The sequence below is a fragment of the Tamandua tetradactyla genome, chromosome 14, assembly GCF_023851605.1.
Source record: "Tamandua tetradactyla isolate mTamTet1 chromosome 14, mTamTet1.pri, whole genome shotgun sequence".
NCBI classification, from domain to species: Eukaryota; Metazoa; Chordata; class Mammalia; order Pilosa; family Myrmecophagidae; genus Tamandua; species Tamandua tetradactyla.
This window is the reverse complement of record NC_135340.1, coordinates 81,964,967-81,989,010: the sequence shown is the minus strand read 5'-3', so window position 1 is coordinate 81,989,010 and position 24,044 is coordinate 81,964,967. Positions and strand designations below refer to the sequence as shown.

At 40.2% G+C, this 24,044-nt stretch overlaps 1 protein-coding gene and 1 long non-coding RNA gene across 3 annotated transcripts in view; one reads left to right on the top strand and one right to left on the bottom strand.

Annotated features, from left to right (window-relative positions):
- LOC143656271 (uncharacterized) overlaps positions 1–1,056 on the bottom strand; it is a 38,788-nt gene extending 37,732 nt beyond the window's left edge. Inside the window, exon 1 of one of the 2 annotated variants that reach the window (XR_013162446.1) lies at positions 984–1,056. This is a non-coding gene — a long non-coding RNA (uncharacterized LOC143656271). Of the gene's footprint in view, positions 1–242; positions 730–983 lie in introns of those variants that run through there. The other variant, XR_013162447.1, reaches the window with a different exon arrangement.
- PDCD7 (programmed cell death 7) lies at positions 592–23,425 on the top strand. The gene is made up of 5 exons (XM_077128230.1): positions 592–1,519; positions 3,426–3,564; positions 20,977–21,213; positions 21,478–21,565; positions 22,650–23,425. The coding sequence occupies exons 1-5, from the start codon at positions 659–661 to the stop codon at positions 22,771–22,773; spliced, it is 1,449 nt and encodes a 482-aa protein (XP_076984345.1). The 5' UTR covers positions 592–658; the 3' UTR covers positions 22,774–23,425.
- Positions 23,426–24,044: the final 619 nt, after the last annotated feature.

Below are 24,044 nucleotides of genomic sequence, written 5' to 3'. Positions count from 1 at the left end.
CCTTCTGCTATCCCCCCCTCACCGTCCCCCGCTTAAAACCCTCCAAAGGTTTCCAGTTGTTCGTAAGATATGAGGTCCTAGACACTCCGAGCCCAAACTCATCAGGCCTTCTCTGACTAGTCACCCTAGGACTCCTTCAGTTCCTTCACTAGGCATACATACTCTGTTCACTACGGAGCTTTTGCACACGCTGTGCTTGTCTGGACCGTACTTCCCTTTCTTCTTTTTCCTATTTAACTTACCCGTCAGTGCTCAGCTGAATTCTCAGATCCTTAGGGCAACTTTTCCCAAACCCCTCGACTAAGTGAAATTCTCCTGTAAGCTCTTGTTGACCCCTGAAATCCTCTTTTCATAGTGCTTATATTCACCGATGCTGTTTTACATTTGTTTGTATGATTATTCGATTAATGTGTTTCCGCGAGAACTGTAACTGTATCTCTTAATGTCCACGGTACTGTGGAGAGGGTAACACCGCACCAAGAATACTCAGTAAATATTCTTGAACCCAAGCTGAACAAATGCCCACCCACGGTTGAGTTTCTGGGCGGGCCGCATCGTAACGGCGTCGCGCGTCCTGATGGCGTCACTTCCGTCCGCAAGTCTTTTCCCAGGAACCGCTCAGGTTCCTGTCACTACTCAGAGTCCTTTCGTCGTGACCATGGCCCTTCCGCCTTTCTTCGGCCCAGGTCGGCCGGGCCCGCCACCCCCGCAGCCGCCACCTCCCGCTCCCTTCGGCTGCCCGCCACCGCCGCTCCCCTCCCCGGCTTTCCCCCCGCCTCTTCCTCAACGGCCCGGCCCCTTTCCGGGCGCCTCCGCCCCCTTCCTCCAGCCCCCGCTGGCTCTGCAGCCCCGGGTGCCCTCGGAAGCCTCTCGCGGCAGCGGTGGAATTTTCTATCCGGTGCCGCCACCACCTCTACCTCCGCCGCCGCCCCAGTGCCGGCCTTTTCCGGGGCCCGACGTCGGTGAGCGTCCGCGGCCGTTACCTCCGGGCCCGGGGCCTCCCTGGAGCCAGCGCTGGTCTGAGGCGCCGCCGCCGCCCGAAGTGCTCGGGGACGCGGCCCTGCAGCGCCTGCGCGACCGGCAGTGGCTGGAGGCGGTATTCGGAACTCCGCGGCGGGCTGGCGGCCCGGCGCCCCCGCACGCGTCGGCCCGGCCTAGCCTGGGCGAGGTGCGCGCGCGGCTGCGTGGGGCCCTGCGCCTGGTGCGGCGGTTGCGCGGCCTGGGCCGGGCCCTGAGTGAAGCCGAGGCCGACGGTGCGGCCTGGGCACGGTTGCACGCGGAGGTCAAGCCACTGCGCGACGAGCTGGCCGAAAAGCTACAGTCGTTGACCCAGGCCGCCTTTGTGGGAGAAGCGCGGCGGAGGTTGGAGAGGGTCCGGCGCCGCCGGCTGCGACTTCGCGAGCGGGCCCGGGAACGTGAGGCCGAGAGGGAGACGGAGGCCGCGCGGGCGGCGGAGCGTGAGCAGGAGATTGACCGCTGGAGAGTCAAATGCGTGCAGGAGGTGGAGGAGAAGAAGCGGGTGAGAGCGGCTCAAGTGCACGGAAGTAGAAGTGGTAGTATTTTGAACCTGAAGGGGAGTGCGACTTTGCGCTTCTACTTCCCGGGGCTAAACATGTTTCCTTATCCGTAAAATAAAAAGATAGATAGCCTCTCTGACCTCATACCTCTATATTAATTGCGTATTAAATGACGTGTAGAACGCAAAACAAAAGCCCTAGATTTCCTGCCAAGTCCTATAAACACAAAGTATAGTATACAGTGACATTGCAGAAGTAAGACAGGTCTCCTTCCTGTCTCCTGCTCCAACGTTCTGCCCACTTAGTAAAATTTAAGACCAACAAGCCCTTGTGTGTCTTTTACTGCCCTAAGTGATTTCAAGAGTACCAAATATACATGGGGCCCTGTTCAAGGAATACATACCCTAATTGTCCGACAGGATGATAGTGGTAATTTCTTCTGGGTTCCTCCGTTTACAAGTTTTAAACCAGGTGTCTCCTGGTTTCACAGTGTTTTTGAGCCTTTACTATAGACTATGCTCCGTGTTAAGGTTGTTACCTACATCTGTTGATTGAACCCTTGTACCAACTCTAAGAATTAGGCAGTATCAACTCGGTTTTATGGCTTAGGAAACTGAGTCTCAGAGATGTTACCTTGCCCACAGTCACACAGCCAGTTTGTGGTAGATTAATGTGGGATTTGAGTCCGTATTGGATTCACAGTCTGTTGTTGATCTCAAGCTCAAGTAGGTTCAGGGTGAAATTTGAAATTAGTCAAATAGTTGTTCAAGGTATTCTCTTCACCATTGAGTGCCTCTGTGGTTCCCTTCCCTACTCCCTCCATTCTCCACAACCGGATAGTATCTACTCACTCCCCTTTTATCTGATATTGCCCTAGCATCTGATATAATTTCACTCTGAAGTATATTGAAGGCAAACTTTGTCCTTGCACCCCCAGGCATATCTTTGCTTTGAAGGAGAGTTCCCAGAGAAGCATTTATTGAAGGCGCATGTGTACCAGGCTCAGTGCTGGAGATGGAGATGAATAGGACAGTACCCTTGTCCTTGAGGGGTTTAGAACCCCATAAGAAATCATGTCAGTATAGCATGACGTGGTAGAAATTCAAAGATAGGTTTTATGGGGGAGAAAAGTGTGAGGGAAGACTTTCTGGGAGATATACTGACATTTGAGCTGAGGCTTGAAGAAAACATCAAAGTCAGGCAAAAGCAACAGGTACTGTTCCAGAGAGAGGGAGTAATACAGGCAGAAGAGTAAAACAGACTGATGTGGCTGTAATGGTAGAATTATAGGCACTTATTTGACAGGTAGAGAATGAGATTTAGACTGGATCCATCACAGTGGTGTTATTTGAGATAGTGTTCCATGAAGAGTGGCTTAAGGAACCAGGGTTATTTAGTCTACCTGTGAACCAGTTTCAGAAGTGTGGGCTAGTGGTCTTCACATGTTTGAAAGGCTGTCATGTGAAAGAGATTCTTGGGACTCAAGAGCAATAGAGTGCAAACTTTGTGCATAGATTGTCACTTGGAGAGATTTGTAGAGTCCTGGCCCTTTCCACCCATTCCTTGTCTTCCTTGAGAGTCTGTTCTTAGGGTCCAGGGATATGCTTTTTTAACAAGAGAGCCCCAGATAAAGTGTTCCTTGGACCACACTTTGAGAAACAGGAGGAAACAAAGACCAGTACCCATGTGAAACCTGCAGAGGGGAAATCAGCCATTAGTGAATGGGGATAATCCCTGGGCTGGACTGGTATAGAAGGGAGTTATGTCAGGACCAAGAATCTGGATGTAGATCAGTGGAATCTTAACCTGAGATTGTTTAGGTGTCTGAAATCACACCTGTCGGGCAACTGTTCTCTGCTATAAGGTTATTTCTGATGTTTGGTTTTGTGGGTTTTGGTTCTTTTCCAGGAGCAGGAACTCAAAGTTGCAGCTGATGGTGTCTTGTCTGAAGTGAGGAAAAAACAAGCAGACACCAAAAGAATGGTGGATATTCTTCGGGCTTTGGAGAAATTGAGGAAGCTGAGAAAAGAGGCTGCAGCGAGAAAAGGTAACTGTGGCTTTGCCCTACTGTTTGTTAGAATTTGATTCTACATGCATTTCTTCCCCTAGTCCCTTTCCCTTTTTTACCTAACCCCACAAAGTATTTTTGAAAAAAAATTCTTGACACTTTTCTTCAAATAATTATTTTCATTCAACTTGTAGAGTCACTGCACTTAGCAGCAGCAGCTTAGAACTTCTGAAGCAGGAAGCTTCAATTCAAAAACGTTCAAGGACAATGTTTAGTCCTTGAGAGCCAAGGTTAAAAATACAGACAGGTGTAGGAGTCTATGCATTGTCTTCCCCCTGACTCTCCATTCATACCCCAGGCATTCCTGGCTACCCTCTTCTGAGTGGACTTGGCATGGCTGTTTAACTTAGCCCATGTGCAAGGTGAAAGCTTTCCTAACCTTACTTGGCCTTCCAGAAAATGTTAAAAACATGGCACACTCCTTCAAATAGATATCAAACCTGAAGTATTGATATTTGAAGATGTATGAAAGGTTAGGGCAGGGAGTGACCTTCAGACTGCATCAAGGTCCCCAGCTTCCCTGTTTGTCACTTTGGGGCTCAGAAAACCTCAGTGATTACCCTTCACCTCTGAAGGGAATACTTGGCACCAGAACCAGGTGGTCCAAGCCTCTACACAAAATTTTGCTTCAGCCATGCTCATTTTCTAGGAGTTCCCCAGTTATACTTTCCTTTAGTCTGTCTGGATCTTTGTTCCTGCCCTTCTAGTCATCTGGAGGTCCCTCAGTCCCCATCTTTGATCTGGGCTATGGTAACCTCTCAATCTTTCTCATTTGCACCTGGTTTAGATCACATGTTCCCTTATTTAATAGGTTGTAGGCTCTTGACAGTCATGAGGGATATTTGAAAGTACACAGATTAACAAGTAACTCTATAGCAAATGATTCCTCCTTATAGCCTAAAACGTAAGTGGAAACTGATTCTTTCAGACTCTTAATAAATTTATGTGAGGATGTGACTGTTGTTAGCAGTTAACCAGGCTCACTCACTAGTTAAGTGTTTGGCTTCTGCATGCTGATTCAGATGAAGGCCTCAGTATCAATATAGATGCCTCCTTTGTGGTACTTCTAGAGCACTTGTGAACAGTCAGAGGAGAGTTAGCATCGTCTGTATCGATCCATATCTCTTCCTTGCTAAAATGCCAAAACCTGAGGGTTGCTATTTAATATTTCCCTACCTCGTGTCCACCATGAGGTGAGTGCTCGGTAAATTTAGGCTGAGTGAATTTACCAGCATAATTTCTTAATGTTAGTCCTCCTCATTTTGGTTGTTAATAGCTGCCCAAAAGAAAGGGGGATATTTTAGGAGGGATTGTGAACTGTAGAAATGAGCTGTATCTGAGCTGTATCTGTGGAGTTAATTGGCTTGAATATAAAGTAATTTGGTAACTAGCAATTGGTTGCATTGTGCCCTTAAAAAGGAAACTAACAGCTTCCTAACTTCTCTCTTCAACATGTTTGCTCCTTCAAGTAAGTGGTAAGTGATAACGCTGGATATGTAAGCAGGGATACATTGCAAAATGTCTTTTGGGCCAGGCTAGAGCTCTCAACCTTTTACTTAATTTTGTGAGGAACCATGGACATTTTATCCAGAAAGTGAAATGATGTGAAAGATCAGTGCTGACAGAGTAGAGAAAGGTTTGGAGCATCCATAATGGAAGGAGGAAGATTGGTAAGGTTATTGGAGTATAGGCAGGGACAGATTGAGAGTATGAACTAAGGGGCAAACAGTGAATTGGAGAGAAGTAAACACATTTTAAAAATATAAATAAAGTAATATATGTACATTTATTTGTGTGCATATAGATAATTTAGAGGACTCAACATATGGGAGCCGAAGGAAAAAATGATTTATGGGTTCTAGCCTGGTGTACTGACAACTAATGATACCATTGTAATTGAGGAGGGACACAGAGGATGAGGAATAGGTTTGGGCTTGTTGAGTTCATCTTGGAATCTGTTGAATTTGAGGTACCTGTGGATCATTCTGAATAAGAATTTATCAGTTTGTCGCTGTGGGTAGGAATGACTTGAAGGAGGTTGTGTAGCATGGGATGAGGACCAAGACCAGATCCTAGGCATTGTCAAAATCGAGGGGGATAAAGAAGGGCAGAAAAGAGCCCAAGAAAGCAGAAAGACCAGAAAAAAGGTGGACCCTGGGAGGAAAAAATAGATCCCTACCTTCTAGGAAGTGGCAAATGCTCAGAGATATTATGTAATCTTGGGCAGATTACTTAAACTTCTCTGTGCATCAGTTTCCTCATTCGTAAATGGAAATAACAGTACCTACCCATGGGTTATTTGATTAAATTGATAAATATCTATATTTATTATACATATTTGTTAGTATGTATGATATACATAATTGATGAAAGTGATAAATAATGTTCTTCTGTTTGTGTCCTGGCACAAAGAAAATGCTATAAGTGTTTCAAATTATTGTTCTTTTTGCTGTGTAGTAGTACAAACACTGAGAACCATCTATGAGAATGAGTACTCAGCAGGCACTGATGCCCGTTGCTAGGGTCATTTCAATGGAGTGGTGAGGGTAGAAGCCAATCTAGAACAAGTTGAGAGTGAATAGGAGATGGGAAAGGCAAGTAGCTGCTCACCTTATTAAAGATTGCCTGTGGGGGGTGCGAGGGTGGTTTAGTGGTAGAATTCTTGCTGCCATGCAGGGACCTGGGTTCCATTCCCGGCCTGTGCACTTCCCAAACAATCACAGAAACCAACGAAAACAAACAAGCAAACAAAAAAATTCAACAAGTGGTGCTGCAGTAACAGGGTACTCATATGGAAATAGAATGAAATGTGACCTTGCCATTACAGCATACAAACAAATAAAAAAAAAGACTGTCCCTGAAGAAAAGGAGGGAAAGAAGGAAAGATTTGTACTTGGCAGTGTGTATATGTGTGTGTGTGTTGGGGCAGGGGATTGTGTATCTTAGGGTTTTGGGAAAAACTTGAGTCTGTTTAAATCCTGAGGGAAGGATCCAAAGGGAGAGAAACTGGAGAGCCAGTTGATGCCTCAAGGTCCTGCAGGAGGCAGCAGGGTTCAGGTTCCAAGTGGAGGCATTAATTTAAATGGAGAAGTACCTGTCTTCCACTGACATGACATAGGAATACAAGGATGTGTAGTAATATAGATTAATGGAATCAGGGGCAGAAAGTTGAGGGTTTTCTCTCTGAGGCCTCTTTTCTCTGAGAAGAGTGGGTTAGATGGTCTGTCTGCTGAGAGTCAGTAGACAAGTAAGGCTTTAGGAAAGCATGAAGGTTTGGAATAACTGTTCTGAGGAATGAATGAGAGATGACCAGAAACCCGGGGCAGGATGGTTGGAGGGAGGTGCGATGGATCCAGGCACCAGGTCACACAATCAAGTGATTTCTTCCTGGAATACCCTGTAGTTGGCAGTGAGCACAGAGCAAGGGGCTATTATAGTTTTGCTTTATGGGATGACCACAAATTTGGATGAGGGAAGGGGGAGGTGGAAAGGAATGGAAAAAGGGTGGGATCTGATACATCAGTCCTGAATTTGGTGAAGTTAGCCAATGGGTCTGTGGGGAGAAGGAAATAAGAGTACTGGGAAGGTAGAAGGTTGGTATTTAGAGAAGATAATAATTGGGTTTAAGACTTCAGAGGTGGAAAGTTTTTTCTGATCATGCTAGGGCCCAAGGGTAGGGACAAGGCCCTTGGATTTGAGGCCACCAAAGGGAAATAAGAGACAAAGTAGGAACTGCAGGAACTAGGAGAGTAGGGCGTAGAGATGGAGGGAGGCCTAGATGATGTCAGTATATGGGGTCAAAAGGAAGATTGGCTGAGTAGTGTCATTTTAGAGACAGTGTGTCACGGTGACCAGGGAGAAGTAATGAAGGATTGATAATGGGTGTCCAAGGTTCCTCTAAGGGGTCTGGAGGCACTTAATGGGCAAATGAAGAGAAGAAGCTGGTTTTGGGAGCAGTAATTACATAGAACATATAAGATCCCAAGGCAAAAGTTTAATCCATCCTTATCCCTTCCTCATCCCCATACCTGCATCGTTTTTGACTAAAATTTGATCAAGTCAATTCTAAAAGGAAGTCTGGCATAAAGGTTAAAAGCATGAACTCTGGAGTCGCATTGCCTGTATTTCAATCTGAACTCTACCATTTACTAGCTATGTAACTCTGGGCAAGATACTTATCATCTTTATGCTTCAGTTTCCCTGTCTTTAAAAAATGGGATAACAAAAATACCTATCTCATTAGGGAAGTTATAAGGATTAAATGTGTTAATATTTATAAAGCTCTTAAACCATATCTGTTCATAGTATGTACTAAGTCTTCATTAAATAAAAAAAGACTCAGTTATTATTTATGTCACTCTCCAGTGGGAATTCTCCTCAATTTGTTTAGGCCATTGATTTATCTTCTAACTTGGGCAATGATTACATATGTGAAAAAGTCTAGTCATCTTTTGCTGCTTGTGTTGATCCATCCAAAAGCACAGATTTGCCTTAGAAAGAACAGTAGTCAGCAAGCATAGAATGCCTGACCTTTCACTTACTGGATCCCAGTTTCTAATTCCAGTACCCTGCTAATGACTAGCTCAGAGGCTTCGGGAATCACTTTCCTTTTGGGCCTAAATCCTTCATTTTTCAAAGAATGTATTTAACTTAATTATTTTGTAAATAAAGTTTTATTGGAACACAGCCATGCCTGTTCATTATGTATTTTTCCTGCTTTTGTGCTGTACTTGCAGATTTCAGTAGTTGTAATAGAAGCTGTATAGCCACAGAAAGTCTTAAGGTATTTATCGCCTGGCTCTTTTTTTTTTGTAATAGCGATATCTTCATACACCATACAGTCTATCCAAAGTATACAATCAGTGGCTCACAATATCATCACATAGTTATATATTCATTACCATGATCATTTTAGAACATTTGCATCATGCCAGAAAAAGAAAGGAAAAAACCATGCGTCCCGTACCCCTTACCCCTTCCTCTCATTGACCACTAGTATTGTAAACTACCCCAATTTTTTTTACCCCTTATCCACCCCCCCATTATTTATTTCTTTTTTGTTTTTATTTTTTTACTCATCCATCCATATTCTGGATAAAGGAAGTATGAGCTGCAGGATTTTCACAATTACATGATCATATGGTTACAGGTATGTAGTTATACAATCGTCTTCAAAAGTCAAGACTGTTGGAATACAGTTCAGCAGTTTCAGGTACTTCCTTCTAGTGACTCCAATACATTCTATTCCAAGTATTGCTATTGCTGGGTCATAGGGCAACTTGATATAAGTTTCCTGAGGAACCACCAAACTGTCTTCCATAGCAGCTGTACCATTATATATTTCCACCAGCAGTGTATCAGTGTCCCAGTTTCTCTGCATCCTCTCCAACGTTCATAGTTCCCTGTTTGTTTAACAGCAGCCATTCTTATTGGTGAGGTGGTATCTCATTGTAGTCTTTATCTGCATTTCCCTTATAAGTAATGAAAATGAGCATCTCTTCATATGCTTTTTACCATCTGTATTTGTGCTTCAGAAAAATGTCTATTATATCTTTAGCCCATTTTATAATTGGGTTGTTTGTTCTTTAGCTAAGTTGTGCAATTTTTTTATGTATACAAAATATCAAACTTTTGTCCAATGTGTGATTTCCAAATATTTTCTCCCATTGACTTGGCTACCTCTTCAGTTTTCTGACAAAGTCTTTTGAGGTGCAGAAGCATTTGATTCTGAGGCGTTCCCATTTATCTATTTTCTCTTTTATTGCCTGTGCTTTGAGTGTAAAGTTTAGGAAGCTACCTGCTATTACTAGGGCTTGAAGATGTTTCCCTATATTTTCTTCTAGAAGCCTTATGGTACTAGTTCTTATATTTAGGTGTTTGATCTACTTTGATTCAATACATTATAAATTAAAAAGGGATATCTGTATAAGAATAACCACCAGGATAACTTTCAACTTGGTTTGAAAACACTCAGTCACTGAAACTTTATTTGGTCTCATTTTTCTCTTCTCCCTTTTAGTCAAGATGGCTTTCTCAATCCCATGATGCCAGGTACTGGTTCATCCTCAGGAGTCATGTCTCATGTTACCAAGGAGGTACACGCCCCTGGGAGTCATGTCTCAGTAGGGGGAAGGGCAGTGAGTTCACCTGCCAAGTTGGCTTAGAAAGAAAGACCACATCTGAGCAAAAACAAAAGAGGTTCTCTGAGGGTGACTCTTAGGTATAATTTTTTTTTTTATAAATATTTTTATTGTCACACTTGAACATACCAACATTCTTGACATACAAGCATTCTATACATGGTGTACAGTCAAGGGCTCACAGTATCATCACATAGTTGTATATTCGTCACCATGAACATTTTTTATCGAACAATTGTGTCTCTCCAGCAAAAGAAATAAAAAAGAAAAAACTCATACATACCATACCCCTTACCCCTCTCTCTCATTGACCACTAGTATTTCAATCTACTCAATTTATTTTAACCTTTGTTCCACCTATTACTTATTTATTTTTCTAACCATATTCTTTATTCATCTGTCCATACCCTAGATAAAAGGGGCATCAGACACAAGGTTTTCACAGTCACACACAGTCACATGTGAAAGCTATATCATTATACAATCATCATCAAGAAACATGGCTACTGGAACACAGCTCTACATTTTCAGGCAGTTCCCTCCAGCCTCTCCATAATGTCTCGACTAACAAGTTGATATGTACTTAATGCGTAAGAATAACCTCCAGGATAACCTTTTGACTCTGTTTGGAATCTCTTAGCCATTGACACTTTATTTTGTCTCATTTCACTCCTCCCCCTTTTGGTTGAGAAGGTTTTCTCAATCCCTTGATACTGGGTCTCAGCTCATTCTAGAGTTTTTCTCAATTCCTTGATGCTGAATCTCAGCTAATTCTAGGATTTCTGTCCCATGTTGCCAGAAAGGTCTACACCCCTGGCAATCATGTCCCATGTAGACAGGGGGAGGGAGGTGAGTTTGCTTGTTGTGTTGACTGGAGAGAGAGGCCACATCTGAGCAACGAAAGAGGTTCTCTTGGAGGTGACTCTTAGGCCTAATTTTAAGAAGGCTTGACCTATCCTTTGTGGGGCTAGCTTTCATATGAGCAAACCCCAAGCAAGACTGGGGGCTCAGCCTATAGCTTTGGTTGTCCACACTACTTGTGAGAATATCAAGAATTCAACTTGGGAAGGTTGAATTTTCCCCCATTCTCACCATTCCCCGAAGGGGACTTTGCAAATACTTTTTCACTAACTGTTCAAATCACTCTGGGATTCATTGGAGCATCACTCTGGACAAACCAACAAAATCTCATGTCCTACCCAAGGTTCCATGTACTTATAGTGTTCAATTAAGCTGTCTACATAAGTTATATTAGGAAATGCACTAGTCAAAATACAAGTTTTGTACCAAGTAAACATTTTTTTGCTTTTGTGTCACACATAAGTTAAAATTTTAAAATATTAATTACCATCTATTTTCAACACCCTGCAGTAATGACATTCCTTTGTTCTTCCTCATGCAAAAACATTTTTTTAATTTGTACATTTAGTCACTATCATTATACACTCTAGGCATTCCTAGATTATGCCATTTCAGTCTTTAGCCTCTATATTTCATTTTGATTCCATTTGTGCCCCCAGCCCTCCTCCCACTATCATTCTCACATTCAGCTTCATTCAGTATTTTAACATAATTGTATTACAGTTAGGTAGTATTGTGCTCTCCTTTTCTGAGTTTTTACAATCATTCCTGTTGCACGATCTGTATCCCTTCAGCTCTATTTACCCAATATCTTACCCTATTTCTATCTCCTGATGGTCTCTGTTACCAATGAAATTATCCAAGTTTATTCACTAATGTCAGTTTATATCAGTGAGACCGTGCAGTATTTGTCCTTTTGTTTCTGGCTAATATCATTCAGCGTAATGTCCTTAAGGTCCATCCATGTTGTTACATACTTTGTAACTTTATTCTGTCTTAAAAGCTGCATAATATTCCATCATATGTATATACCACAGTTTGTTTATCCACTCGTCTGTTGATGTATATTTTGGCTGTTTCCATCTCTTGCCAATTGCAAATAATGCTGCTATAAACATTGGTGTGCAAATGTCTGTTTGTGTCCTTGCCCTCATGTCCTCTGACTAGATACCTAACAATGGTATTTCGGGTCATATGGCAGTTCTATATTTAGCTTTTTGAGGAACGGCCAAAGTGCCTTTCACAGCAGTTGTAGCATTTGACATTCCCACCAACAGTGGATAAGTGTGCCTCTTTCTCCACATTCTCTCCAGCACTTGTCATTTTTTGTTTTATTGATAATGGCCATTCTGGTGGGTGTGAGATGGTATTTCATTGTGGTTTTGATTTGCATTTCCCTAATAGCTGGGGAAGTTGAGCATCTTTTCATGTGCCTTTTGGCAATTTGTTATTTTCTCTTCTGAAAAGTGTCTGTTCAAGTCTTTTGCCCATTTTGTAATTGGGTTGTCTGTCTTTTTGTTGTTGAGTTGAACAATCTCTTTATATATTCTGGATACTAGACCTTTATCTGACATATTGTTTCCAAATATTGTCTCCCATTGTGTAGGCTGTTTTTTTACTTTCTTGATGAAGTTCTTTGATGCGCAAAAGTGTTTAATTTTGAGGAGTTCCCATTTCTTTCTTTCTTCAATGCTCTTACTTTGGGTGTAAGGTCTAGGAAACCGCCTTGTAGTATAAGATTTATAAGATATTTCCCTACATTTTCTTCTGACAGTTTCATGGTCTTAGATCTAATGTTTAAGTCTTTGATCCATTTTGAGTTAATTTTTGTATAGGGTGTGAGATATGGATCCTCTTTCATTCTTTTGCATGTGGATATCCAGTTCTCTAGGCACCATTTATTGAAGAGACTGTTCTGTCCCAGGTGAGTTGGCTTGACTGCCTTATCGAAGATCAATTGTCCACAGATGAGAGGGTCAATAACTGAACATTCTATTCTATTCCGTTGGTCAGTATGTCTATCTTTATGCCAGTACCATGCTGTTTTGACCACCATAGCTTCATAATACCCCTTAAAGTCAAGTAGCGTGAGACCTCCGACTTCATTTTTTCTTCTCAGGATACTTTTAGCTATTCGGGGCACCCTGCCCTTCCAGATGAATTTGTTTATTGGTTTTTCTATTTCTGAAAAGTAAGTTTTTGGGATTTATTTGGTATTGCATTGAATCTGTAAATCAATTTAGGTAGAATTGACATCTTAACTATATTTAGTCTTCCAGTCCATGAACACGGTATGCCCTTCCATCCATTTAGGTCTTCTGTGATTTCTTTTAACAATTTCTTGTAGCTCTCTTTGTATAGGTCTTTTGTCTCTTTAGTTAAATTTATCCTAAATATTTTATTCTTTTGGTTGCAATTGTAAATGGAATTCTTTTCTTGATTTCCCCCTCAGATTGTTCATTACTAGTGTATAGAAACACTACAGATTTCTGAGTGTTGATCTTGTAACCTGCCAGTTTGCTGCCCTCATGTATTACTTCTAGTAGTTTTACTGTGGATTTTTTGGGGTTTTTGACATATAGTATCATATCATCTGTGAACAGTGAGAGTTTTACTTCTTCCTTTCCAATTTTGATGCCTTATATTTCTTTTTCTTGCCTAATTGCCCTGGCTAGAACTTCCAACACAATGTTGAATAACAGTGGTGACAGTGGACATCCTTGTCTTGTTCCTGATCTTAGGGGGACAGTTTTCAGTTTTTCCCCATTGAGGATGATGTTAGCTGTGGATTTTTCATATATTCCCTTTATCATTTTGAGGAAGTTCCCTTCTGTTCCTAACCTTTCAAGTGTTTTCAACAGGAAAGGATGTTGAATTTTGTCACCTGTTTTTTCTGCATCAATCGAGATGATCATGTGTTTTTTCTGCTTTGATTTGTTGATATGGTGTATTACATTAATTGATTTTCTTATGTTGAACCATCCTTGCATCCCTGGGATGAATCCTGCTTGGTCATGGTGTACAATTCTTTTAATGAGCTGCTGGATTCGATTTGCTAGAATTTTGTTGAGGATTTTTGCATCTTTATTCATTAGAGAGATTGGTTTGAAGTTTTCTTTTTTTGTAATATCTTTGTCTGCCTTTGGTATGAGGGTGATGTTGGCTTCGTAGAATGAGTTAGGTAGACTTCCCTCCTCCTCAGTTTTTTTGAAGAGTTTGAGCAGTATTGGTACTAATTCTTTCTGGAATGTTTGGTAGAACTCATATGTGAAGCCATCTGGTCCTGGACTTTTCTTTTTGGGAAGCTTTTTAATGACTGATTCAATTTCTTTACTTGTGATTGGTTTGTTGAGGTCGTCTGTTTCTTCTTGAGTCAAAGTTGGCTGTTCATGCCTTTCTAGGAAGTTGTCCATTTCATCTACATTATTGTATTTATTAGCATAATGTTGTTCATAGTATCCTGTTATTACCTCCTTTATTTCTGTGGGGTTAGTGGTTATGTCTCCTCTTCCATTTCTGATCTTATTTATTTGCATCCTCTCTCTTCTTCTTTTTGTCAGTCTTGCTAAGGGCCCATCAATCTTACTGACTTTCTCATAGAACCAGCTTCTGGTTTTATTGATTTTCTCTATTGTTTTCATGTTCTCAATTTTATTTATTTCTGCTCTAATCTTTGTTATTTCTTTCCTTTTGCTTGCTTTGTGGTTAGTTTGCTGTTCTTTCTCCAGTTCTTCCAAGTGGACAGTTAATTCCTGAATTTTTGCCCTTTCTTCTTTTTTGATATAGGCATTTAGGGCAATAAATTTCCCTCTTAGCATTGCCTTTGCTGCATCCCATAAGTTTTGATATGTTGTGTTTTCATTTTCATTTGCCTCGAGATATTTACTGATTTCTCTTGTAATTTCTTCCTTGACCCACTGGTTGTTTAAGAGTGTGTTGTTGAGCCTCCACATATTTGTGAATTTTCTGGGGCTCTGCCTATTATTGATTTCCAACTTCATTCCTTTATGATCTGCGAAAGTGTTTTGTATGATTTCAGTCTTTTTAAATTTGTTGAGACTTGCTTTGTGACCCAGCATATGGTCTATCTTTGAGAATGGTCCATGAGCTCTTGAGAAAAAGGTGTATCCTGCTGTTGTGGGGTGTAATGTCCTATAAATGTCTGTTAAGTCTAGCTCATTTATTGTAATATTCAAATTCTCTGTTTCTTTATTGATCCTCTGTCTAGATGTTCTGTCCATTGATGAGAGTGGGGAATTGAAGTCTCCAACTATTATGGTAGATGTGTCTATTTCCCTTTTCAGTGTTTGCCTCATGTATTTTGGAGCATTCTGATTTGGTACATAAATATTTATGATTGTTATGTCTTCATGCTGAATTGTTCCTTTTATTAGTACGTAGTATCCTTCTGTGTCTCTTTTAACTGTTTTGCATTTGAAGTTTAATTTTTTGGATATTAGTATAGTTACTCCTGCTCTTTTCTGGTTGTTATTTGCATGAAATATCTTTTCCCAACCTTTCACTTTCAACCTCTGTTCATCTTTGGGTCTAAGATGTGTTTCCTGTAGACAGCATATAGAAGGATCCTGTTTTTTAATCCATTCTGCCAGTCTATGTCTTTTGATTGGGGTTTCAATCCATTAACATTTAGTGTTATTACTGTACAGGTAGTACTTTCTTCTACCATTTTGCCTTTTGGATTTTATATGTCATATCTAATTTTCCTTTTTCTACACTCTTCTCCACAGCTCTTTCTTTTGTGTTTTCGTATCTGTCTCTAGTGCTCCCTTTAGTATTTCTTGCAGAGCTGGTCTCCTGGTCACAAATTGTCTCAGTGATTTTTTGTCTGAAAATGTTTTAATTTCCCCCTCATTTTTTTAAAATTTTAATTTATTTTTTATTTTTCTTTCTCTCTATTATCATTTTATTTCTTTTTCTGTTGTCTTTTTATTTCTTTTTCTAAATCGATGCAAATGTACTAAGAAATGATGAATATGCATCTATGTGATGATATTGGGAATTACTGATTCCCCCTCATTTTTGAAGGACAATTTTGCTGGGTATAGAATTCTTGGTTGGCAGTTTTTCTCTTTTAGTAATTTAAATATATCATCCCACTGTCTTCTCGCCGCCATGGTTTCTGCTGAGGAATCTACACATAGTCTTATTGGGTTTCCCTTGTATGTGATGGATTGCTTTTCTCTTGCTGCTTTCAAGATCCTCTCTTTCTCTTTGACCTCTGACATTCTGACTAGTAAGTGTCTTGGAGAAGGTCTGTTTGGATCTATTCTCTCTGGGGTACGCTGCACTTCTTGGATCTATAATTTTAGGTCTTTCATAAGAGTTGGGAAATTTTCTGTGATAATTTCCTCCATTAGTTTTTCTCCTCCTTTTCCCTTCTCTTCTCCTTCTGGGACACCCACAACACATATATGTGTGCGCTTCATATTATCATTCAGTTCCCTGAGTCCCTGCTCATATTTTTCCATTTTTTTCCCTATACTTTCTCTTTCTTGTTGGATTTCAGATGTTCCATCCTCCAGTTCACTAATCCTATGTTCTGTCCCTTGAAATCTACCATTGTAGGTTTCCATTGTTTTTTTCATCTCTTCTACTGTGCCTTTCATTCCCATAAGTTCTGTGATTTGTTTTTTCAGACTTTCCATTTCTTCTTTTTGTTCATTCCTTGCCTTCTTCATATCTTCCCTCAATTCTTTGATTTTGTTTTTGATGAGATTTTCCATGTCTGTTCGTATATTCTGAATTAATTGTTTCAGCTTTTGTATCTCATTTGAACTGTTGGTTTGTTCTTTTGACTGGGCCATATCTTCAATTTTCCTGGTGTGATTTGTTATTTTTTTGCTGGTGTCTAGACATTTAATTACCTTAATTAGTTTATTCTGGAGATTGCTTTCACTTCTCTTACCTAGGGTTTTCTTCTGGATGAATTTGTTGTCTCTCTGTTCTTTGACATTCAGTTCAGCTTTTTCTGGACCTCTAACTTAGGTTTTGTTTAACAGAGGATAATTTTTCGGTTCTTGATTTCTTGTTTCTTACCTGCTTGTATGGTGCCTTTTCCCCCACACACTTAGGAGGGTCTACGTAGGTATTGAAGACTCCAGCCAGGTTTTCTTGGACTAAACTGGCCTCCTATCAGGGGGAAGGAGTCACCTGCATCAGTTTTTCCTGAGGGTGAGGCTCAGCAGGTTAAAAGACTTTCCTGTGAAGTCTCTGGACTCTGTTTTTCTTATCCTGCCCAGTATGTGGCACTTGTCTGCCTGCGGGTCCCACCAGCATAAGATGATGCGGCACCTCTAACTTTGGAGGACTCTCCCTGCTGGGGGCGTGGTGGAGACAGAGGAGAGGTTGTAGGCTGGTTTTAATGGCTTCCAATTACCAAGCCCTGGGGTCTGAATTCCTTGAAGGAGGGATTCCACCTGAGTTGGGCTTCACCCCTCCCCTGGGGAAGGCACAGGTGGGAGACCAGCCCTGAAACAGTCTGTTTCTTCCTGTGCCTGGGGCAGTTGCAGCCTGAGAAGTGCCACCGCTGAATCTAGAGGCAGCCAAGTCTCCGTAGAAACACAGCCAAAAAAACCTCTGTTTCTTTTCTTTTTTTCTTTTTCCGTTAGCCCAATGAGCGACCTCCACTTTGACTACATTTACTTGAGCTGGGGGCCTATTTTTAGTAGTCAGAATTTGTTAATTAATCCCACAATTGGTCTTTGGTTGGACTCAGCCCCTGCTGCTGTTAAAGTCTTTTTCCTTTCCCCTCTGGGAAGCAGTCTGTGGGGGAGGGGCACCGACGCCATGGATTGGGGAACTCACGTTTCTTGGGAGGCTCGCAGCCGGTCCAGCTGGTCAAACTGGGGTACGCTGTGTGTCCGGTCACTGATGTGGCCCCAGGAGCTGTTCTGGACTGTTTCTGGTTATTTAGTAGTTGTTCTGGAGGATGAACTAAAACGCGCACATTGCTAAGCCGTCATCTTTTCTTTGAGCAGCCATTTTGATCTTCTATCTTGCCACTTGCTGTTCCGTGTATTAGCTCTAGTGGCTTTGCTGTAGATATGGGTTTTTTTAATTTTATTTTATTAATTAAAGAAAAAAAATTAACACAACATTTAGAAATCGTTCCATTCTACATATGCAATCAGTAATTCTTAACATCATCACATAGATGCATGATCATCATTTCTTAGTACATTTGCATCGATTTAGGAAAAGAACTAGCAAAACAACAGAAAAAGATATAGAATGTTAATATAGAGAAAAAAATAAAAATAATAATAATAGTAAAAAAAAGGAAAAAGAAAAAAAAGACAAACAAACAGACAGACAAAAAAAAAACCTGTAGCTCAGATGCAGCTTCATTCAGTGTTTTAACATGATTACTTTACAATTAGGTATTATTGTGCTGTCCATTTTTGAGTTTTTGTATCTAGTCCTGTTGGACAGTCTCTATCCCTTCAGCTCCAATTACCCATTATCTTACCCTTTTCTAACTCCTGTTGGACTCTGTTACCAATGACATCTTCCAAGTTTATTCTCGAATGTCGGTTCACATAAGTGGGACCATACAGTATTTGTCCTTTAGTTTTTGGCTAGATTCACTCAGCATAATGTTCTCTAAGTCCATCCATGTTATTACGTGCTTCATAAGTTTATTCTGTCTTAAAGCTGCATAATATTCCATCGTATGTATATACCACAGTTTGTTTAGCCACTCGTCTGTTGATGGACATTTTGGCTGTTTCCATTTCTTTGCAATTGTAAATAACGCTGCTATAAACATTGGTGTGCAAATGTCCGTTTGTGTCTTTGTCCTTACGTCCTTTGAGTAGATACCTAGCAATGGTATTGCTGAGTCATATGGCAATTCTATATTCAGCTTTTTGAGGAACCGCCAAACTGCCTTCCACAGTGGTTGCACCATTTGACATTCCCACCAACAGTGGATAAGTGTGCCTCTTTCTCCGCATCCTCTCCAGCACTTGTCATTTTCTGTTTTGTTGATAATGGCCATTCTGGTGGGTGTGAGATGATATCTCATTGTGGTTTTGATTTGCATTTCTCTATGATATGGGGGTTTTTGACATATAGTATCATATCATCTGCAAACAGAGTTTTCCCTCTTTCTTTCCAATTTGAATGCCTTTTGTTTCTTTTTCTTGTCTAATTGCTCTGGCTAAAACTTCCAGCACAATGTTGAATAACAGTGGTGACAGTGGGCATTCTTGTCTTTTTCCTGATCTCAGAGGGAAAGCTTTTAGCCTTTCTCCATTGAGTATGATGTTAGTGGTGGGTTTTTTATATATTCCCTTTATCCTATTGAGAAAATTCCCTTCTATTCCTTTCCTTTGAAGTGTTTTCATCAAGAAAGGATGTTGAATTTTGTCAGATGCCTTTTCTGCAACTACCTGACTCTTTACAGAAAAAGTTTGCCACCCCCTGGCCTAGATAAAGAAGTGAAACCATAAAATGATTACAGAGCAATATAGTAACTATTTAAATGTGTCAGTGCATCACAGTTTATGTGTGTTTAGGAAATATTAATTGGAAAGTTAGTAGAAGATGGATTGGAATTGCAGTTTCCATATTTGAACATAAGTGAAGGGAAACCTGTTAGGCAAAGCAGCCATGAGAGAATGATCTGGAATAGTACTAGCTTCAGAGGTGAAGATAGGAGAGTGAATCCTCCAAGCACATGGCTACAGTACTTAAGGGAGACTCATACTTCTAACTTAATATCACCAGAGACAGAACTCCTGAACTTGAGGAACTGTTACTTTATACCATTTTTGCCAAAATAGAAAATTTAGAGCTCAAAACTGACAGTGTTATATTTCACCAGTGGCAGCATAAGTTGAAAATCATTCATTCACTGAAGAAATATTTATATCTTTTCTGTACCAAGTTTTAGGTGCTGAATAAATGTAGAACTTTCTTGAGAAGCAGTACCACATTTTGGTAGTCTTGAAAGTATCCATAAACCTTTCCGCTCTTGGGAATTTATCTTATGGAAAAAATCCATACAAAGCTAAAAACATGCACAAGTGTATTCAGCATACCATTATATAATAACAGGATATCTGAAACATCTTAAATGTCCAGGAGTAGGTCTCTTGTCAAGTAATGATAATGAAATAGAATAGAGCCATTAAATGATGAAGACTGGAAACAAATGTGGAGAGTTGATGGTGGTCATACAGCCGTGTAGAAATGAAGTTGTTAATATGTGGGTACAAAAGACTGGAAAGGACCATGAAGAAGTAAAAATGAATAATTATGGTAGCAAGATTAGTATTTTTTTCTTCCATGTATCTGATATTCTTAAAAATGCTTGTGTAATAATTCATTTTCTTTTAAAGTCTTTGAGGACTGACAAGATGGGCTAATCCCACATTACAACGTTGAATCAGTCAGCAGTCACAATAACGTTTATATCGCAGGGCCATTACAGTAGTGAGTGCAAAACTGCAGTCCATCAGGTATTCATTGAGTATTCAATTTTGTTTCTTTTATGAACAATTTAGTATGTGAACAAAAATAGAACTCGTAAAGACTAATCATTAAGATAGGACAGTTTTCAAGAGTTCCCCATATTTCCTTTTTCTTTGCTGAAATAATTTAAAGCTAATCATAGACATATCATTCCATCCCATATACTTACATATGCATTTCTGGAAAAATATGGGCATCTTTTTATTAATTGTGATGCCATTATCACACAATGGAATTATCAATAATTTTTATATCACCTAATAACCATTCCATAATCAAATTTTCCTAACTGTAGCCTCAATACTATATTAGCTATGCTGGTGGCTGACCTCACAATTAACTAGGGTGACCAACCGTCCAGTTTTCCCAGTACTGAGAGATTTCCTGGAATATGGGGCTTTCAGTACTAAATCTGGGCAAATTGAGACAGTTAGTCACCCTCAGCAGCATACTGTGAATTCATGGTGGTTGATTGAGTGTATCTTCTTCCTCACCATTCCCTGTGTACTCCTTCAAAACTTCAGACTCAGAGGGAAAATTGTTCGTCAGTTCTGGGAATCAGTGCCTTGGAAATTTCACAGACAAAAGAATTGTAAGAGAAATTCCTGTCTTTAATGAGCCCACTGCAACTGGAGCATCAGAACCATTAGAAATAAACAAAATCAAGGGTTAAGTGGTAAGGTCTAGAGTCAGGAGTTCATAAAAAGTCAGGGCAGGATTGGGAGTAATGGGAAACTCAAGAAATCGAATTGAAACTTGAAAAATGGGTCAAATATATATAATCTGAGTAAATTCCCATACTGTAGATAGAATTTGAGTCTGCCTATTAGAATATGGATTTTGCGATATGAAATAGTTGTATCTAAAATGTCATTTGGATCTCTTTGCCCAGGGGTCTGTCCTCCAGCCTCAGCAGATGAGACTTTTGAGCATCATCTGCAGCGACTAAGAAAGCTCATTAAAAAACGCTCTGAACTCTATGAAGCTGAAGAGAGAGCCCTTCGAGTTATGTTGGAAGGAGAACAAGAAGAAGAGAGGAAAAGAGAATTGGAAAAGAAACAGAGAAAAGAAAAAGAGAAAATTTTACTTCAGAAACGTGAAATTGAGTCCAAATTATTTGGAGATCCAGGTAAGCTCCTTTGTAACCTGTGGAAAAAAAGGAAATACTAGGTTTGACAGCTCCTCTCATTATGGATTATTTCAGCTTAAGCTTTAAGAGATGGTAGGTAACAAATGACTTCTTCAGAATTTGAAATTGTAAACTACCATGGACATCTTGGATAAAGATGAAACATATTTGATTATATCGTAATCAAAGTGACAGGCTCAGTCACTTTGCCTTCAAAATTGTTCTTCAGGTATAAAGCATGGTATTGTGCCATTTCTTTTTCAGATGAGTTTCCGCTTGCTCACCTCTTGCAGCCTTTCCGACAGTATTACCTTCAAGCTGAACACTCCTTGCCAGCACTCATCCAGATAAGGTAAAAAGGGCATGCTTTTCAACATGTTGTCTTTCCCTTAGGTTGCAGGAATTAGTTGATGAGATATTTAAACTATAGAGGTCTATTACTGTATCTTTTTTTGGTAAGTCCTTTATGAGCTTATGTTTCCAAGGTTCTAATTCTATACACATCTGTTTAGTCCTCACTAATCCTTGAGAAGTAGATGGTGCTGTTCCTCTTTTAACAGGTGAAGAAACTGAAACTTTGTTTGTTACTTGCCCTTTTGTATTGCCCCATGCTATAGCAGTTGTGTTAATTTAAAGCATTGGCTTCCTTTTCCTAATTCTCTTCTCTGGTGCTAAAAAAACCAAGTAAAAGAAACTCTCTCAATGTGTACTTGCCATGGAAACTGTGTAAGACACATGCTGACTTCTGAGTTCTTACAGGTCAAAGCCAAGAGAGCAAAAACAAGGGGAACTGGGGAGTTTTATCTTAATCTATAGTTACATATGAGCTGGGCAAAGATTTCACCTCTCTGGATCTCACTTCCCTCATCTGTAAAATGAATGTGGTGAACATGCAGGCCTTCAGATTTTAGCAGCACTCTTCCCGAATGTAGTCTTTTGAGAAATCAGTATGTAAAACATAAAATGAATGAGTGGGTTTCCCAGGCAATTTAAAATCTGTTGTTGACTGACAAGACTTCGTTGTTCTCCCCCCTCTGCCAAAGCATCTACTTGGGGCCCTAGGGATCTTCAAAGTGTGGTTTCAAAACCACCAAATAAGAATTCTTTGCGGTCCCTTCTAAAGCTCCAACAATTCTCATGAAAGAATGCTTGTTAGCATGCAAAGTTTATATTCTGGGAAAGTGTACCTCTGCCTTACATACATATAAGCTTAAGCTTTTAAATACAAGTATATTCATAAAGTTCTAAGTTATTTTTAGAGTTTTTTCCTCTTTATGTATACATTTTTAAAAATACAGTCTTTTTCATAATTCCTAGAAATCAGGTTCTGTTGTGTCATTTGGAAACTAAGTCCTAGGAGTTGAATATATAGTTGTTAAACATTGTGCTTAAAATAAAACTGAAATAAACAGCTGTTCTACAATATTCTTATTAAGGCATGATTGGGATCAGTACCTGGTGCCATCTAATCATCCCAAAGGCAACTCCGTTCCACAAGGATGGGTCCTTCCCCCGCTCCCCAGCAACGACATCTGGGCAACTGCCATAAAGCTGCATTAGTAAAGAAGCTCCAGAAGAGTGGTCCAGCCAAGGACCACTTGTTCCAGTGCTAAAGATGAGTGATTATGCCATTTTCTCGTGCTATAGACCAATCCGGAACCTCTGAACTCAGTGTGGCATTGCCCTTCTCGGAAGTTATTTTCCTTCTGTGCTCTGTCCTGAAATATTTAAACTATATGCCTCTTAAATCAGGAGATTAACATGGTTCTTCAGGAAAGGACCTAGGTGACGGGTTATTACCACAGGCAGTAGCCTTGTTTCCCCAGATTTGCCTCTGTTTTGAGGGGCTTGGTTCACAGTGACTTGTGGACCTTATGTGGGGATGGATGTGTACTCATACTCAGTGCAAGTGTACACTAGATAGATTTAGCTGCCCTTCCACCAGTACTGAGTGTTGAAGGCAAGGTTGGTACACAATCTCCTTACCCTTCCTACCTAGTGAGCCCTCTCATTTCCAGGAAACAAAGTTGAAAGTGCTTTATGTTTGGTTTTGTTAATCCCACTTTTGGTTAAGCTTGGTAGGCTGTGGTAAGGAATATGACAGCTGGCCCCAGGCTGTACTGCTAGAAAAAACTGGCCTAGTTTGGTAGTTATTTTGAGAATTTCAAAAGCCTGAAGAGTACCTGTACCCAAACTTGATCGTGTTTTAATGAACTATTAAAGCATCTATTTATAAGTTCCTGAGAGTCTAATTATTCAGAATCCCAAGGACAGAAATTTATTTCCCTATAGAAGTATGTGTTTAGCCTTACTCATTTGTATTGTAGGAGCTGGTATAGCTGTGGAATTCTCTTAAGAATTCAAGCTTCCTAAGAAGCATCCGTGTAGTCAGAAGCTGGGGGAAAAGCAGATAAAAAAATAAAACTTTTTTTTTTATGTTCACTAATAAATACTGTGCCTGGAGATGATCAATCATATAAAATGTTGGTTTTTTGTTTTTGTTTATTGGTTTGTTTTTTTTTAACCATTTATTGTGTTATTTATATTTCAAAAAAAAGCTAATAAATATCATTGTTATTTTTTAGTTTGTGCCTTTGCCCGCATTTTGTTGCCTCCCAAATCGCTAAACACACTTTCACATTGATGAAATACATTTTCATTCTAGCATTCAAATTCATTAAGTAGATATTTGCCACAGGAAGGTGAATCTCAAGAGTCAAACTTTATCTTCAGAATCCAACTCTAGATAAGCAGGAAAGGACACTGTCAACTTTGGAAATGATTTTATGTAGTTGGAAGATCTTCGGTGCAGAATGCTAACACCTTTGCCT